The sequence below is a fragment of the Hemicordylus capensis genome, chromosome 1 (assembly GCF_027244095.1).
Source record: "Hemicordylus capensis ecotype Gifberg chromosome 1, rHemCap1.1.pri, whole genome shotgun sequence".
Classification (NCBI taxonomy): Eukaryota; Metazoa; Chordata; class Lepidosauria; order Squamata; family Cordylidae; genus Hemicordylus; species Hemicordylus capensis.
In genome coordinates, this window is record NC_069657.1 from 240,206,928 (window position 1) to 240,224,613 (window position 17,686).

At 43.5% G+C, this 17,686-nt stretch overlaps 1 protein-coding gene and 1 long non-coding RNA gene across 2 annotated transcripts in view; one reads left to right on the forward strand and one right to left on the reverse strand.

Annotated features, from left to right (window-relative positions):
• The first annotated feature begins 386 nt into the window (after positions 1-386).
• LOC128340249 (myosin light chain 3, skeletal muscle isoform) overlaps positions 387-17,686 on the forward strand; it is a 46,013-nt gene continuing 28,713 nt past the window's right edge. Inside the window, exon 1 of the mRNA XM_053285181.1 lies at positions 387-644. Within this exon, the coding sequence (XP_053141156.1) occupies positions 528-644 (117 nt within the window). The 5' untranslated portion in view covers positions 387-527. The remainder of the gene's footprint in view (positions 645-17,686) is intronic.
• LOC128340250 (uncharacterized) lies at positions 5,379-15,087 on the reverse strand. The gene is made up of 4 exons (XR_008313550.1): positions 14,989-15,087; positions 14,135-14,245; positions 6,724-6,839; positions 5,379-5,577 (listed from the first exon to the last, which is right to left on the reverse strand). It is a non-coding gene; the product is annotated as an uncharacterized LOC128340250 (long non-coding RNA).

Here is a 17,686-nt window from a genome sequence, read left to right on the forward strand (position 1 = left end):
TTCCCAACCCTTAAAGTCAAAATTCCATCTGGAAACTCAATCCCCTCCATAACGACACAGAGGCATGGAAAATAAGATTTACAACTTCAGCAGAACTGTGATTCTCCCAAGAAAAAAGTGTCAGTCAATCTTGAATTTGAATGTCAACAAGAGATCTGAAACTGCCTTTGTCATATTCCTCCTGCAGTTTTATCTATTACAAAAATGCATGGGAGACTTAAGGGGGAAAAAGGACACCGAAGTCCCCTTGATCTGACGAAGCTCTGACCCCCTTATATTCCATTTATAGCCTGACTCAGAATGACATCCCCCTTGACTAGCAAACTGTCCAATCCAGCTGCAAGTGTCAAGATTGTATTAGGCACTAAGTGAAATATATATATGCCCTTATGGTGTTAACACACTGGGTCTACCTCCAAGGCACTGGGTTGTAGATCATCCTGACCACTCACTGCTCCTCATCCAGGAATCTCTTATAAGGGTTTTTTTGGAGGCCCTTTTAACTAAAAAATAAATAAAAATAGAAAATGGCACCAAAGAAGGACGCTAAGAAAGCTGCAGCACCTGCACCAGCCCCTGCCCCAGCGCCAGCCCCAGAACCAGCAAAACCTAAAGAACCAACAATTGATCTCTCCAGCATCAAGGTAAACAGGTGAACTTGTGTAGTCACTGAAATGCCCTCACTCAGGCTAGAACAAAAGAGTGACTGTTCCTTATTTAGAGGAATATTTTTGGACAGCTTTATTTATGGCTTGAGGCCACTAATGAAACTGAAGTGGAAAAGAAATTAAACTTGATTTATCTGAAATATGTAAAGCTAGGCTGTTTTGTTTTTAAGTAAAAGAAAAGCAAATGGTCTACATCAGTAGGTGAACATGACATGTTACAGTGTTTTATCTTAACAGCCAAGGGTGGTGTTTTGTTCTGAATCTAGAATCTAATCTATTTCAATTTGGCCTGAATTATTGGTTATTCAATTAAGTATGCATGTGCCCAGATTGCGAAATATATATAAAGTCTTACAAAGAGAATCCACAAACAAACAGTTAATTAAGTAACACCATTAAATCAAACTTCTCTCTCTCTCTCTCTCTCTCTCTCTCTCTCTCTCTCTCCTATTTAAGTATATTTTAATAAGGATTAATTATTTTACAAGTTTCTTTCTAAATTTATTATATATAGAATTGAACAGAGTGGATAATCCAGTCATCCTGGATATATTGCTTTACTTATTGTATTAATGAAAGAAAAGCAGCAATCTAGTTTATTTCCTTTTAGCTTTGAAATTAGAACAAACTTGGATGTTAGTTGAGAAGAGAACTTTAACTTGTGAAAACTTCAGTGACTACATCTTTCATCTTTATTGTTCATGATTTGCAAGTAGTGAAGTTAGCTAATTAATAAAGTGGGGATTTTGGGTGGGGGGGTTGTTTTTTCATAGTCAATGTGTGCCACTTGGAATGGTGCATGCTGGAATTAAACATTTATGCAATGCAGTTGCTGTTTTGTCTAGCATTTTGTACCAAGAGCAGTTTGCAAAGAAACAGTCTGCCAGTGGAAAGAGGATAGCAGGAAAGACCCAGCTAGACAGATTTCCTAAGCAACTCTAACTACAGTACAACGTCATTCTCCACCTACCTGGCACTTTGATGATCAGAGTACCAATTTAGAAAACCCAACCTAAGAAATCCAACCTAATATGGAGAACCTAAGAGTGGGAAATGTTGCAAGGGTAGCAATAATTTTGATAGCTCCTCATTTGAACCACAAGATCTTTCTAATGAATTCTAATAAGTTTAACTCAATGCATGTGGCTTAGAATCATCTACTACTAATCTTGAAGTTGCAAGCTGATCTTTACCAAACAGTTGTGAGATTTAATTTTGTTTTTGTCGAAAAAAGCAATAGCGGGTGTCAAGAGTAAAATTTAATCAGATTTGCACCATTAGAACAATAGTGACATCTGATCTGAACAGATAGAAAAGAAATTATGATGATGATGATGATGATGATGATGATGATTATTTCGATTTCTATACCGGCCTTCCAAAAATGGCTCAGGGTGGTTTACAAAGAGAGATAACAAACAAATAAGATGGCTCCCTGTCCCCAAAGGGCTCACATTCTAAAAAGAAACATAAGACAGACACCAGCAACAGTCACTGGAAGTACTGTGCTGGGGGTGGATAGGGCCAGTTACTCTCCCCCCGCTCAATAAAGAGAATCACCATGGTAAAAGGTGCCTCTTTGCCCCCCTTAGCAGGGGTAACTGGGCAAAGAAGGCTTTGGGGGGAAACAGAAGGCTTTGGGGGAAATTTTTTAAAATGTTCAAAACTGAACCCACATAACTCTGAACCCCAGCTGAGCCATCTGTGGCATTTAAAAAAACACCAATTAGATTAGAGCTTTCACTTCAAGAACATTGAGTTATGAAGAAGAATGTAAGCTGGGTTTTCTGCTAAAGTAATTTACATTAGTTTGATGGCTGCATGTATCCTATTCATTAGCAGAAAATGGAATTTTCAACTCTAGCGCTTCTAGCTAATTTATCTTTACATAAATATACCTAATGGAATATTTATCATCTGAAAAATGGAGTGCTGTAATTTCGGTCATTACAGCAGCCCTGTCTGACCCTCTGCTTTAGACCTGACACAACTCTTGTCTAACCTGGGAGAATCATGCTAAGGGCCTAGGCGGACCTCCTGTGACAGACTCAGAGCACCTTGATGTGGACCTAATTAGCTCCATAGAGACATTAAGTGTTCCTCTTTGACTTGACTGGACTGTTGTGTGTGGAGAAACCCATCAAAATGGTAAACACTTTGTAATGTTATCTAGTAAGATATAGCATTTGTATAGTGCTTTGGAGTGTCCAAAGTGCTTCTTGTACAAATAATACATTGCTGCAGGAAGCCTTACCAACCCTGAATGTTAAGTGAGTATTGTTACCCCAGTATAGGTGGGAGCCACCTTAAGTGGTGCAGCAGGGAAATGCTTGACTAACAAGCAGAAGGTTGCCAGTTCAAATCCCCGCTAGTACTATATCAGGCAGCAGCGATATAGGAAGATGCTGAAAGGCATCCTCTCATACTGCGAGGGAGGAGGCAAACCCCTCCTGTATTCTACCAAAGAAAACCACAGAGCTCTGTGGGCGCCAGGAGTCGAAATAGACTTGACAGCACACTTTACCTTTACCTTTATTGCAGGTGGGGGAGTGTTGAGGCTGAGAGAGGAAAATAGCTTGCCTAAGGCCCACCTAGTGAATTAATGGCTGAGATGAGATTTGGACTAGGAACTTGGCATCTCATTGCTGACACTCACAATTATTTGCTCCACTCATCACTGTTAAAAGCATGCCCCAGAACTGAAGCACAAAACTCCTATAATCAAACTCCAACAAAACTAGATGTGAGAGAAAAGGTTCTTATGATTACTCTGTACAAATGAGGCAAAAATCGTATTGCCTTACATAGATTGACTGCACCTTTCCAGATCTAGAGTTGGAAAGTGTAAAGGTTAGTTCCTGTTTTCCAGTCCTATGCTACAGTTCAATAAGTCTCTTTGTCCATCTTCTTACTTATATGGTTCTGTTCTCTACTGCATGTGAGACTGCTTATCCTCACAATACCTCAGTGAGGTAGATGAGTATTCTTATCCTCATAACTGAGGAACAGACATTTGGCCAAGGTGACCTACTGAGACGGTTGCAATTCCAAGGATTAAAGTTAAGAGTCTGGTGTCCACGTCCAAGAACCATCTCAACGAATAAAATGCCAAGCACTATAGCAATGTACACTTCTGAGGACACTTTTGTAAATAAGATGTTCAGCCTAGATTCTACATAAGACATGTCATGTTTTGGATATCTTTCCATTGGTTCCAAAAGTGTCTGATGGAGTTGCATTGGGAACTTCTAAAGAATACTCCCAAGTTAGTTAGTCATACCTCACCAGAGGCGTATCTAGGGAAAATAGCGCCTAGGGCAAACACTGAAATTGTGCCCCCTGTCCAAACATATGACACCCATCTTTCAGATAACTTCACCATAATATCAGCTGAAAAATACAAGTCAAGCTCGTTAAGCTTTTAATATTTCAAAAACTATTTTGCAGTGGATGTAGCCAGACCAAAAAATGCTGAAGAACTACAAATTTCAGTATGCTGGAGCTCATTAAATACCCTAATACTATGTGGAGGTGTACTTGCAAAACTAAACAGAAGTGCCTGTCTAATTCTCTACTATGTATTGTAGCATCACCATTACATAAGTTTTAAAAATAAATGGAGAATTTGACTTTTCCCAGATACTCTGAAAATAATTAAAGGATATGCAGAGTAAACTGTGTCACTGCTTGGAATATATTCTAGTATTTCAGAAAGACAGTTAAAATGAGAGAAAGAGAGCAAGAAACTCCCAGTGGGCCTTAATACTAAGGATTTCATACTAATTCAAAGACAAACTCACCATTAATAGCCATATTAGCAAGACATCACATTTAACTCATTTATCAAAAGAAGCAAAATAAGAGCAAATGAATACAATCCTAGCTCATAAACTTCAGCTCATTATTCACAAGCCCTGATTTTCTGTACATAGTGCCAATCTGAATATGTGTACAGTGTCTTATATTAATTTTAAAAAAAAATACCTGTAGCCCCTTCAGTGGGCTTTCTAAAGGCCATGGGGGGTCTGCCCTCCCCCCGCTGGCCTCTTGGGCCTTGTAGGGACCATTTGAGCATGTGCAGTGGCCATTTTTAAAAATAATCATTTTTTTTAAATGGCTGCTGAAAACAAAATGGCCACCGTGCATGCTCAAAAGACCTCTGCAAGGCCTGGCATGGCCTAGGGCCTCACAGAGGCCATCTGAGCATGTACGGTGGCCATTTTGTTTTCAGCAGCCTTAAAATAATAATAATAATAATTTTACAAAATGGCGCCCCCTTCAAGTGGCACCCAGGGCACGTGCCCTGCCTGCCCTACCCTAGATACGCCCCTGCACCTCACTCTTTCAGTTTCTGCAGTCACAATTTGCAGTGCTGTGGAAAGACCTTTTCTTGAGGCCTAAACAGCAGAGGAAAATTGGAGCAGAAAGAACTGAGCTACATAGGCCACCACTGTTCTTATCTGTCCTGCTATGGTTCTGCAACTTTCACTTAGGTGAGGTATTTTCCTCCTGTTAAGCTATAGGAACTCAAATGAACAGATATTTTCTCTCACAGTGGAAATGACAATTGCGTGAACAAATTGCAGAAATATGCAATCATTTCCTAGAGAAGAAAATCCTCAAATTATGTTTATTTTAAAACACAGCCTATTTCGCTTTTAGGAAACCAGTGGTTCGTTTTAGGGTTGTAAAAAGGAGGTTTCACGAGCACAATAAGAAGCTGAGCTTTAAAAATATTTAAAATTCTTTCAATATTCTTTTTCAACAATCAGATATTATTAGCACTTCTCCTGCAGCTTAATATTTGCTTGTCCTTCAGCCTTAAATTCAGTCAAGATAGACAGTTAGGAGAAGGAGCCCACACTCAGGTTCTCTGAAAATATCATTGCATCTTGCCTTTTAGCACCACCTGTTGGACAGAAAATTAACATCAATTTGTATTTGATTAATGTAATATTGTACATTTTACCAGTCTCTGAACTCAATTTATTTCAATATTTCCACACATACCCTACTGTGACAGATACACCTCAAATCAAAACAGGCTTAAGAGATAAAGTATAGTACATTCCACTGCCATCTCCCTTTAGAGAACTGCATTAACAACACACTCAGGAGCTTCCTAAGCCTGAACATGTCTTGGGTGCAGTGCAGGGGAAGGTTCCCCCACACTCAAGTGCAGCCTCCCATACAAAGCACACATGGAAGGTAGGGTTGTGTGACAGGTAACTGAAATGTAGTTCAGTTTGGTTGAGGCTTTGTTTATATTGATAGATAATGAGGTTCTCCATAGGAGCAGTGTGGAGAGCCTGCAGGGCTTGTGCAGGGAGAGTGGGCTTAACCCCTGGGTGGCCGGATCGACCGCCCACATGATTACCAGATCCATCATGGAGCCAGTAGAGACGGTGGGGATTGGAGGCCATCTGGCTCCCGGAAGTCCCAGCATTCCCCACACAAGTGCGCAGGGCATTCTGGGGGGATCCCCGATGCCGAGAGGCTTGCTGCAGCCTCCTGGTTGGAGGTCTACTCATGAATTGCTGCAGCGCAGAGCTGCACTGCAGTGTCTCACGATCGGAAAAACGGGGTTAACGGAGCACTTGCTCCACTAACCTCATTTTAGAGGAGGGCTACTTTGGCGGGCTAGCCACCGCTGAACCTCCGGACTCGCCCGCGAGCCCAGTGGTTCTCACAATGGAGGGAAACCGGGCTGGGCTCCCTTAGCCCAGTTTTCCCCCATTGTGAGAACAGCCTCAATACATTGCAGACCCTTTAAGAGACAAATCAAGTGGAACTTGAGGGGGAGGAAAAAGGGAGGAAAAGAAACTCCAGAACAATTAGGGATGGTGAAGAGATGGAGGCCTGGTTCAGATGAAATACGGAACCGCAGGTCCAGTGGTTTCTTGCAGGTTAGGTCAGTGAGACTGCCGAGAGGTGGGGGATCTGGCTGTGTCGGCTTTCTGCTTTCCAGCCAATAGCAGCAAGAGCGAGGAAGGTGCTTCCTCCCTTAGCTCTGGTTTGCTGTGAAGGCAAACTGCGTGCCCTGGATCAGACGTACCTGTTATGTATGCCAGAGAGTGCTGTGTTCTTAGTTGGTTAGTACTTTTTGGACCTGTGGCTCATGTAGTTCTTTTGGAGCTGGAGCTGTTGGGTGGAATTCCTGCAGATCCTGAGCTGTAACAATACAAAGCAGTTGTATTTTTTAGGTGTGTACATTCTCTCAATTTCCCCCACTACCAACACAGCAATACCATTCTGCAGTGGTTCCAGTGGTTCCTCTGAGCCATGAGTCCAAAAAGTGGTGCTGGAGGAGACTGTGCTCAGCTCTTTGACCTATGGCGTCCCATAAGGCTCTTTCTTACCTCGGTGGTATTTACCATCTAAGTGAAAATGCTGGAAGAGCACATCTAGGAATTTGGAGTGGTGCTGATGACACCCACCTCTGTCTTGCCTTTACATCTCATCCTAAGAAAGCTGTCAAATTGCACAGAGGTGTTCCTTCATATAAGGGTAGGAATTCAACCTGTCTTGAATGGGGTTGCATTCCCATGACAGCTCAGGTTCACAATTGGAGGGTGCTGCAGGATTCGGCCATGCACCTGGCTGCCCAGGTGGCAGCTGTAGGCAGGAATGCTCTTGCCCTGCTTGTGTACCAGCTTACACCCATTCCTGCAGAATGCAGATCTGGCCACTTGCCTTAGTTACAGCAAGGCTGGATTGTTGCAATGTGCCTTGCGTGGGGCTGCTTTTGAAAAGCATCTAGAAACATCAGCTATCCCAAAGTGTGGCAGCCAAAGTTTTCACTGGGGCCAAGGTTGGGGGATTTCCCTTGTACAGCAGCTTCACTAGCTGTAGATCCTTTTCTGGACCTAGTACAATTTTCTGGGCTTAATTCTGGGCTGATGATTACTTTTAAAGCTCTAAATAGCTTTGGGCCAGGATGTCTTGCCTCTTTTCTTAGGAGCCTACCTGTCCATTGTTGACTGTCTGGAAAATAAGAGAGGGAGGCGAGGCTCTCCACACAATGAGGACTCTGAGGGGATTCTGAGAATCCTATGAGGATTCTGCGGGGATTGCAGGCTTGGCCCACTCTCCCCGCAAACGATTGGGCAGCTAGCCCAGGACGGCCAGATCGGCCGCCCACACGATTACCAGCTGCATCCCTGAGCCAGCAAGGGCAGTGGGGATCCGGGGCTGCCTGGCCCCCAGAAGTCCCAGCATGCTCTGTGCAAGTTTGTGGGGCATTCTGGGGAGACCCCCGTGCCGGGAGGCTCGTTGCAGACTCCTGGTCAGAGGTGTCCTTGTGAGTTGCCACGGCACGGAGCAGCGCCATGGCGACTCCCAATTGGGAAAACAGGGTTAGTGGAGTGCACCCTCCACTAACCTCATTTAAGGGGAGGGGTACTTAAGGAGGTTTGCTGCTGCCAGGAGCCACGTGGCTCCCGGTGCAGCACACAGCCAGGAAAAACCAGACTAGGCTCCCTTAGCCCAGTTTCCCCTGGGTGCTTTCCAGACTAGACTCTACAACGGAGTCAGCAGGGTGCTGTTCACATTTCCAATGCCTTGCTTCGAATTTAATAGCTGCGAAATAGAGCTAGGATGTCATATATCCAGCATAAAGAAGTTGCTGTTTTGTCGGGTTGTTAGTTGCTGTGAGACTGCGCCCCCTACTGTTTACGATCTGAATGTGACTTGCCCAAACGGAGGCATTTTGCTGCTGAAAAGCAGCTAGTCTGGAAAACGCTCTGGTTGTGGGGATACTGCCCCTCCAGTACACTACTTCTTGAGGCAGCTCACAACATTAATAAAATAGATACAAAAGATAAAGAAAAAGACTGATAAAAGTATACAAGTTAAAAGACAAAGTGAAAACCACATTTAAAATTACAAATTTTAGAAGTTTCAAATTAAAAGTTAATAAAAAGCTAAAAATTAAGAACTAAAACACCTACCAGATATAAGGAGGAAATAAAACATTTTAAAGCCTCTTTAAAAAGATGTGTCTTTAATTGTTGTTTGTTTTTTTTAAGATACTGAGAGAGGGAGCATGGCGAAGCTCTTCCAGGAGGGCATTCCAAAGTCAGGGGGCAGAGAACAGGCCCACCCAGTTTGTGGGTATAGCTTAACTGAACATGCACACAGCGGGTTTCCATCCCAAACATGTTGTGCATGGGAGTGTATACAATAAGCTGTGCACTTTCCCAAAGTCCACCAAATACAAACTGCCCTGGTATAAGCAGCACTCAAAAAGTAACATCTCAACATCTGTTGTTACATGCCCCTCCCAGGCTTAACTTCTTACTGGTCATGTAATTTGATGGTGGGTATGGGGAGATGTGTGGAGAGGTATTTTTTACCCCACTGTTATTATTTGGCAAGGGCATGGGTGTCAGGTTCTTTGTCTGGAGTTGGGCAGACCAGGAGTTATTCACTAGGGATGCGCATGGAACCAGTTCGGACGGTGGGTGGTTCTGCTGGTTCGATGGTGGGGGATGCAGCTTTAAGGGTGGGGGAGGATGCACTGACCCTCCACCGCATTTCCCCCACCGGTGCTCAGTTTCTTAAACATCCATCAGGGCGGCAGCATACCTCCCTGCTGCCCCCTTTGCTACATTTTCCAGAAGTACCCAGAAGTAGCGGATGCGCCTGTGCATGTGTGCACATCACACAAGAGCACCTGACGTGCTTGCACACATCATGTGCAGGCGCGTCCACTACTTCCGGAAAACATAGTGAAGGGGGCGGCAGGGAGGTATGCTGCCTCCCCAATGGATGTTTAAGAAACCGAGCGCCAGTGGATGAAACACACTGGGCGGGGGGGGGTGTTAGTGCATCCTCCCCCACCCCTAAAGCTGCACCCCCCTCCCCGCTGTCGAACCAGCCCCTGCCGGTTCCGTGCACATCCCTATTATTCACCCTATGTTTGTGTGATGAGTTGCTCAGACTGCAGAACCAGACCAGAGACAGCTGCTTTATGTGATCAGGTGGAACTCTATTGGTCCATTGTGTCACTTGATCCCTTCAGAACTGACAGCTGACCATCTCCACTGACCATCTGCAGTGCTAAAAGTTCAGCACAGCAGAAAGAAGGCCAAGAAAGCTCTCTTCCAGCAAGCTGTCTCAGTGCTGTTTGAGAGTAAGGTCTGCAGTTTGAGACTCATCCTGCTACACCCAGCCACCCAATTTCTTGTCCTGGAGGCCTGTACTAGGGGTGTGTATGAACCAAGGTTTGTGCACTGGTTCAGCGCCAAACCGGTTTGCACAAGGTCCAAACCCTTTCAACTCCGCAGAGCTGGATCTTTAAGAAATGGGAGAGCAGGTCTTTACCTGCTCTCCGCTGCCACATGCAGTTTCCTGCTGCAGCAGTGCTTGTCCCAAGGACCCCCATGTGACACCAGCACACACATGGTGTCTGCACATCCATGGGCACCATTTGCATGGTCAGCATAGTGTTGCTGACCATGAAAATGGCACCCGCACATGCATGGGTGCCATGTGTGTGCTGGCACTGTGTGGGGGTCTTGAGAAGAGCGCTGCTACAGCAGGAAGCTGCATGTGGCGGTGGAGAGCAGCTAAGGACCTGCTCTTCTTTTTCTTAAAGATCCCGCTTGCCCTCCCCCTCCCCAGAGCGCCAAACCAGTGCACAAACCTCTGTTCATGCACATCCCTAGCCTGAACACAGAGGTATCTAGATCAGAAAGAGGATGTAGAGGGCAGATGTGTTGTGGTGTTTCTGATCGTTGAGTTCTGGTCATGAACCATGATAAAGATGGACTTGCCTTGACTCTCATCACTCCTTGCAGTAGTCTGCAGGAGGCAGCACCTTTGCAACAGCAGCAAATGGCACAGACCCAGTAGTGCCTTAATGCCTGTTTATTGCCTGATCAGGAATAGTCGGGCAAGAAGAAGTCGGGCGGTTCTATGATCTAAACAAACAAGGAAGACTCCTGAAAGAGCTAGAAAACAAGCAAAAGAACCTACCAGCTGCAGAAAGAAGTTGCCAAGAGGGCTAAGAGATTAGTGCATAGGATTTCTACATGTCCCCTGTTTTAAGAGACATCCTGTATTTTAAAATTATCACTCCATATTCTGTAATACCACAACCCTCTAAAGCATACTGGATATTCCATAGCCAGCAGAACACTAACATGTCCCTTTGTTGCTCTAGCTGCCCTTTCAATATGTTTAGGGCCAAGAATAAGAGCATAGGAAGCGGTCTTAGACTAAGTCAGTCCTTTGGTCCCTTTAATTCAGTTCTGTATTCAACTGGAAGTAGCTCTCCTAGGTCACAGGAAGTCTTTCCCAGCTCCAGTGTTGCCCAAGATGGAACAAAGACCTTGAGAGGTGAACAGAAGAAAAGGATGAGACTGGAAACTGTGGCTTTGAGAAATGATGGGATCAAGTTAGGGTTGCCAGCTATTCAGGGGTGCCCTTGACAGTTCAGCCATGATATGGTGAGGTCGAAGACACATTTAATCTCTCTCCTGGACACCCAGTGCCTAGGAGTGTACATATAGTTGAAATTGGAAATATATATTTACTTTTAGTATAAGAAACATCATTGTACTGTATACAGCTGCACAAACTCATCCTCAGAAGGCATGTCAGAAAATACATTCTGAGCCTTGCTGTGGTAATTGCACTCAGAAGTGGACAGGAATAGCTCTTGACATTATGTGAATCAGGCCCTGAACTATGTGGAACATTTGATGGCTCAGCCACGTAGATTCTCTCCAGGATGATCTGTCTTCAACTTCGCCTTTAAGGTCGCTCAGTGGTGCATCCATTGCTGTTGTAATCGAGTCCATCCACCTTGCTGCTGGTCATCCTCTTCTTCTCTTGCCTTCAACTTTCCCTAGCATTATAGACCTCAAGGGAGCTAGGTCTTTGCATAATATATCCAGAGTATGATAGTTTGAGCCTGGTCATTTGTGCCTCAAATGAAAATTCTGGATTGATTTGTTCTATGACCCGTTTGTTTGTTTTCCTGGCTGTCCATGGTCTCCTCAAAAGTCTTCTCAAACGTCTTCTGCAGCATATTTCTTGACTTCTGGATCCTTTACTGTTGATGGTCGATCCTAAAAGGCAGAAGCTATCCACCACTTTAAGGTCTTCATTATCAATTCTGAGGCTGGTTGCTGTACCCATTGTCATTACTTTAGTCTTCTTTACATTTAGTCATAGTCCCATTTTTTCACTGTGCTCCTTGACGTCCTTTACTAGAGCTTGCAGATCATCTGCATTCTCAGCTATCAGAGTGGTGTGATCAGCATAGCACAGGTTATTGATGCTTCTTCTTCCAACTTTAAAACCACACTCATCTTCTTCCAATCCAGCTTCTCTCAGAATATGTTCAGCATATAAATTGAATAAAGAAGGAGAAAGTATACAACCATGTCTTGCTCCTTTGCCGATCTGGAATCAGTCTGTTTCACCATGTTCTGTCTGGACTGTGGCTTCGTGTCCTGTGTATAGGTTTCTCATGAGAACAATGAGATGTTCCGGGACGCCCATTTTCCTAAGGACATTCCACAATTTGACATGGTTGATGCAATCAAAGGCTTTTCTGTAGTCAATAAAGCACATATTGGCTTCTTTGGGGTATTCTTTTGGCTTTCTCAATTATCCAGCATGCAACAGCAATGGTGTCTCTTGTTCCTCGGCCTTTTCTGAAACCAGCTTGAACATCCTGCATTTCCCATTCCATGTAGGGCTCTAACGTGCTGCGAACTACATGCTCAGGCCACCTGATTGAGCAGCTTTTAATTCAGTGAGTAGCTTCTCTCTTTGGCTTGATTATCTAAACCGTTTCTTGCAAATTGGTATAGTCCTGCATTCAAACAGGATGAACTCTTTGTTCATGTGGTGTGTATGCTTTGCCTTTTCATTGTGGTTACTGTACAACTGAGCAGAGGAGAATTTGCATATCTCTAGTTGTAGTACTACATGACCCTTTTTCCTGTTTAAACTCAAACTAAATGGTCTTGCAGAATATTTTAAACTTTGTATGTTCCACATACAAGATAGACAAGATAGAATGATTGTTGATGTAGTGCCCAATGATGGGCTCCTCAGGTTGGATGGTACTCAACATGCTACTGAGGAAGAGCTAAGGATCTCCCAGAGTACAAATGGTGTTTATGACATGAGCCCCTGGTGGCGCAGTGGTAAAACTGCCGCCCTGTAACCAGAAGGTTGCAAGTTCGATCCTGACCAGGGGCTCAAGGTTGACTCAGCCTTCCATCCTTCCGAGGTCGGTAAAATGAGTACCCAGAATGTTGGGGGGCAATATGCTAAATCATTGTAAACCGCTTAGAGAGCTTCCAGCTATAGAGCAGTATATAAATGTAAGTGCTATTGCTATTGCTAAGTGCTATGGTTAGACTAAAGCCTTTTGGACATCTAGCGGCTGATGTTGCCATGTGGAAAAAGAAAATCCGAAGCTGCAAAGACAGAATTACAGTGGGAATGTGGAACGTAAGGAGCATGATTATGGGAAAGCTCGACACAGTGAAAGATAAAATGAATTGACTACAGATTGACATCTTGAGCATCAGCGAATTAAAATGGATTGGAATGGGACACTTTCAGTCAGAAAATCATACTGTCTGCTGCTACTCAGGACACAAAAATCAAAGAAGGAATGGTGTTGCTTTCGTAATCAGGAAGGATATAACAATCACAGTACTTGGGTACAATGCAGTCAGTGACCAACTAATAGCTATTAGATTTCGCAAACAACTCTTTGACATGACAGTTTTTCAAATGTATGCCCCAACGACTGAGGAAGTTAATGAGTTTTATGCTCAAATTCAGTCTGAAATTGACAGAACATGCAAGCAAGATGTGCTGCTGGTGGTTAGAGACTGGAATGCCAAAGTTGGAAAAGGTAAGGAGGAAAACACAGTCTGACTCTATGGCCTAGGAAACAGAAATGAAGCAGAAGAACCACTTAATAGTTTCTGCCAATCCAACAATTGCTTCACTGCTAACACATGCTTCAAACAACCAAAGTGGGCGCCTATACACATGGACATCACTCCAGTACACAGAAATCAAACTGATTACATTATTGGTGCAAGGGGGTGGAAGAGTTCAGTTATAACAGCAAAATCATGGCCGGGGCAGATTGTGGAACAAATCATGAACTGTTCATGTGCAAGTTCCAAGCCAAGCTAAAGGGTTTTTAAATTGTTTTAAAGGGTTTTTAATGTATCAGGTTTTTATAAGGTTTTGAATTGTTTTATTTTTTAGCTGCTTTATTGTATTTTAAAATTTTCATTCCCAATCATTGATTGATTTTATCTGTTTTATGATATTTGTGAACTGCCCTGAACTATTCTGTAAGGGCGGTCTAGAAATCGAACAGATAGATAGATAGATAGATAGATAGATAGATAGATAGATAGATAGAAGCAGAAAAACAAAGCCATCCAGTTTCTACAATATGATCTTGAGAATGTACTCACTATTTTCAAGGAGAACATCAGGAACTGCTTTGAAGTTCTGAACCTCATTGATAGGGAACCAGAGGAACTGTGGGATGCAGTCAAGTTGCTGAGGATAAATGTGAAAAGAGGCTGCCAAAGAAACAGAAGAAAGCAAAATGGATGTCAGAACAGAAGGTGGGAATTGCCAAGAAGAGGAGAGAAGCCTAAGTCAAGAAGATAAAGAAGAAAGGAACTTAAAGACCTCAGAAAGGAACTTAAAAAGCAACTTAACCCTAACCAAATTAAATCTATTCTGGTCATTTAATTCATTCTGCAAGAGTAAGTGATGACTTGAATATGTGAAATAGCCATGATACTTCATACATCACACAGACAGTACTTGCTTATCATTTCAGACACTATTTCCCTGATCTGAAACAGCAATAGATATGGAAAGAGCTTTTCTGTGTACTAATAATTTAGAAGGGTGATACCCACCCAAAGGTGATCAGTCCTGACAAAGTTGACAGGTCCAGCCAACTATTCAAAAGTGGAGATGATTGTGCCCATCTGTCCATGATCTCTGGATTCTGATAAGTACATTTCAGCTGAGACCATTCACACTTTCCCCTGCAAGCCATTGAGTGGATAGATGCCAAGTGTCTGCACTCCCTGCAGACATCCTTAATTTGAATTCTTTATTGGAATTTAGGAGAACCCTAAAGACCTACCTGTTCGGCCTGGCCTTCCAGTGCTCTTAAATTGTTTTAAAGGGTCTTTGATGTTTGTGAACTGCCCTGAGCAATTTTGTAAGGGTGGTCTAAAAATCGAATGAATGAATGAATGAATGAATATACATACATACATACATACATACATACATACATACATACTTGTATGAAGTAGCCCTAAGCTACAGACATTTGACTTGGGAGTTATGATGTTCTTTCTTTCTTTCTTTCTTTCTTTCTTTCTTTCTTTCTTTCTTTCTTTCTTTCTTATTATCTCTTGGGCAGAGTATCAGTCTTTGGAGGCTGAAAGATCAAGTGTAATATTTCAGCTCAACTGTGAATTCAGTGGGTGCCTTTGAGCAATTCAGTTACATCCCAGCCTCAGTTCCCCATCCCCTGTACAGAGGAAATGTCAGTGTCTTCTCTCTTGGGGTTATTGTGAGGATGAATAAGATAAGAATAGCAAAGTGGTTTGCATATTTAAAATGTGCTGTTTGGTGATTTAGAGAGAGACCACAGACCTAATACTTAAGACATTCCGGAGAGCTAGCCTTCTTAGTCTACAAACACGCATAACAAAAGTGTCTTGTTGGTACTCAAGGTCTAACAGAGATATTGTGGCATGGGCTATTGTGGCCCAGAGCCCATCAGGTGCACACTTATCCTCATGGGCAGATGTGTATGTGTGTATTCTCATTCCCTTTGCTACATAAACCCCATTGAGAACTTCTTTCTTGAAAAGCAGTATCTAAATATTCTTAATAATAGTGACTCACATACCACGCAAAGCAACATGGGTGGCAGGCACACCGCCCATGCTGCTGCATCTGTGGGAACAGTGTTGATGATGTTGCACCCCAGGATACTTCCACTCTGACATGAAGTTGCACCAACGCAGTTGCGCAATAGGACACCCACTGGGAATAATAATGGACACACCATTGCACAATTGTGTTTGCCCAACTTTAAGGTGAAATGGAACTGCCCTTGTGCGCAATACTGTCGATGTTGTTTCCACAGCCGCAGCAGCACAGGCAATGCTTCTGCTGCCTGTGTTACTTTGTGCAGTTTGTGAGCCCCCCTATATTGAAGTGGGCTGGAGTCCATGGAAGTCCAACAGATCTGTTAGTCTTTAAGGTGCAACAAGACTGTGAGGGTGTGTGTGTTTTATTTGAGATAGAAGGATCAGAGAGGCAGTCTCTAAGTTCCAAACTACTAATGAGGTTCAATGAAGGCCAAAATTGACAAGATGCAGGAAATTGACTGGATTGCTTGATGTCTCTGTTCAAAGTAGGGGTGTGCTTGAACTGCAGTTCGAGCACCAGTTCAAGCGGGGAGCGGGAGCTTTAGGGAAGAGGAGAGCAGGTCCTTACCTTGTCTCCACCACCCCTTGCAGTTGCCTGCTGTGGCGGCGCTTGGCCCAGGTACCCAGCATGCACCTGGTGTTCGCACATGCACAGACACCCTTTCCGTGGTCAGTAATACCATGCTGACCACACAAATGGTGCCACACACATGGGCTGGCACCTTGAGGGAGTACTTTGGCTGAGAGCCCCACCCCAGCAGGAGGCTACACGGGGTGGCAGAGAGCAGATACCTGCTCTCCTCTTTCTTAAAGCTCCTGCTCCCCACTCCTAACCAGGGTTCGGACCAATGGTTTAACTGTGGTTTGCGCACACCCTAGTTCAAAGCTGAATAGCAGCTGTGGGGAGGGGGGATTAATAAGATTGGGGCAGCAGTGCTGGAGGAAGCTGCTTAACCTTTGCCTCTGCTCATCGTTTCCTGGATCAAAATCAACCCTCACTCTGCAAATTGCTTTGAACTCCACTGTGCGAAGGACATGTACCAACCTATATTGTTGAAGCGTGGGTGTCTGAAGGAGTGCATCTTTAGATTCTTATTTTGCCACAACAAAGCTGCCTTAGTCATAGAAGATGGGGTTGCTCTTATAGCCCTTGGAATGAAACTTAAAGGGCTGCCCTTCCATTCTCTCCATCTCTCCAGCCCTGGCGCAGCTGCGCCACCCAGTGGCTTCTCTTGAGCATGTCCAAGTCAGGAAGTGGATCAGGTTGCAGCAGTTAAGCCATTGGATAAAATTCTGAAGGGCTAAAATAAGGGGGCTGCAGAGTAGCAGATGATGAGTACAAATCCATTAAAAGCTCATTATGACTAAGACCCTTTGTAATTAAGGATGAAAAGAGTAGATTCTGTGAGGGGTGGGAGTGGTTTGAACATAGATGCACATAGATGGTGCCATGTACATAATTATAATTGTTATAATTATTGGCTGATAGATAGATAAACTTTATTACAATCATAGACCAGACTGAATTATTGGCTGACATCCTGACTAAATTACTCAGCTGAAGTCCCATTGAAATTAATACAACTGCTCCTTATTTATAAATCATTTTTAAACAACAACAACAACACCCCAAAAAGGTTTCTGAGTGGTTTACATAGAAAAGGAAGAAAATGGTCCCTTCCTCAGAGAGCTCACAGTCTAAAAAGAAGCACAGCAACAGCCACTGAAGGGACTAACTTGTCCTATTAATTCCAATGGGACTTCCATTGAGTAATTTAGTCAGAATATCTGCCATTATCAACATTCACTGCATAGCAAGGCATTTGCTTTCTGGACAAGGAATGTGTGTTCAGATCATTCTCGCTATTCTTACTACATAGGTAAGTCATGACTAAGGCTGCAATCCTATGCTGATTTACCTGGGACTTGCTTAGTAAGAAACACCAATAGAGTTATTTTTCACAGTATTTCTAGTCCAGTCCTATCTACATTTACTCAGAAGTAAGTTCAAATGTGTTCAGTGTATCTAAGACCCATGTGAATGTCTTAGTCAAA